Source organism: Sinocyclocheilus grahami, unplaced genomic scaffold (genome assembly GCF_001515645.1).
Source record: "Sinocyclocheilus grahami isolate Dianchi unplaced genomic scaffold, SAMN03320097.WGS_v1.1 scaffold20890.1, whole genome shotgun sequence".
NCBI lineage: Eukaryota > Metazoa > Chordata > Actinopteri > Cypriniformes > Cyprinidae > Sinocyclocheilus > Sinocyclocheilus grahami.
Genome location: NW_015518215.1, coordinates 1 through 596, shown reverse-complemented (window position 1 = coordinate 596; position 596 = coordinate 1). Strand labels below are relative to the sequence as shown.

The following is a 596-nucleotide window of genomic DNA, read 5'->3' as shown; positions in this document are numbered from 1 at the left end:
CAGGGCCACAGATGTTTCTTGAATTGGAATTAACAACAATCGGTGATATTAATGAGTTTGCATCGTCTCTCCCATTGTTGCAGGTTGATCGTCATGCATGAGAAAGTTCGCATCAACAGCGCAGATGTGAAATACACTGAGAAACACATCGAGTCGCGTTACTGTTACCACACTGCCTCAGTGCGCAGAGATGGAGACGCGTTCACTGTGAGTCTCTGGACGCTTTAAACTCATGCATTTCTGCTTTGTGCGTTGCTGAAGGCAATGCAACTTTATATTTCAGAGTCTGAATCAGACATTTGCATTGCATTTCTTCCTCCTGTGGGTAGTTGCGTATGATGCAACTACTGGTAAACAAGTGTTTTGCATGTTTTATGTTAATAAGGTGACGCCCTCCAGCACCGAGTTCATCTTTCGCACCGAGAGGAAGGTGCCCAGGCTGGGGGTGATGCTGGTGGGATGGGGGGGAAATAACGGGACCACGGTCACAGCTGCGGTCCTGGCCAATAAACTGGGTCTGACCTGGAAAACCAAGACGGGCCTGAAGGTACAGATTGAGCAAAGTGTGTAACGTTTTGTAAGTTCACAAGCACATT

At 47.3% G+C, this 596-nt stretch overlaps 1 protein-coding gene across 1 annotated transcript; it reads left to right on the top strand.

Annotated features, from left to right (window-relative positions):
• Nucleotides 1-87: 87 nt before the first annotated feature.
• Nucleotides 88-547, top strand: LOC107579858 (inositol-3-phosphate synthase 1-A-like; the record flags this gene model as incomplete). Its single annotated transcript, XM_016265649.1, has 2 exons — nucleotides 88-207; nucleotides 386-547. Coding segments are annotated over exons 1-2 (276 nt in total), but the record flags the coding sequence as incomplete, so codon positions are not given.
• Nucleotides 548-596: the final 49 nt, after the last annotated feature.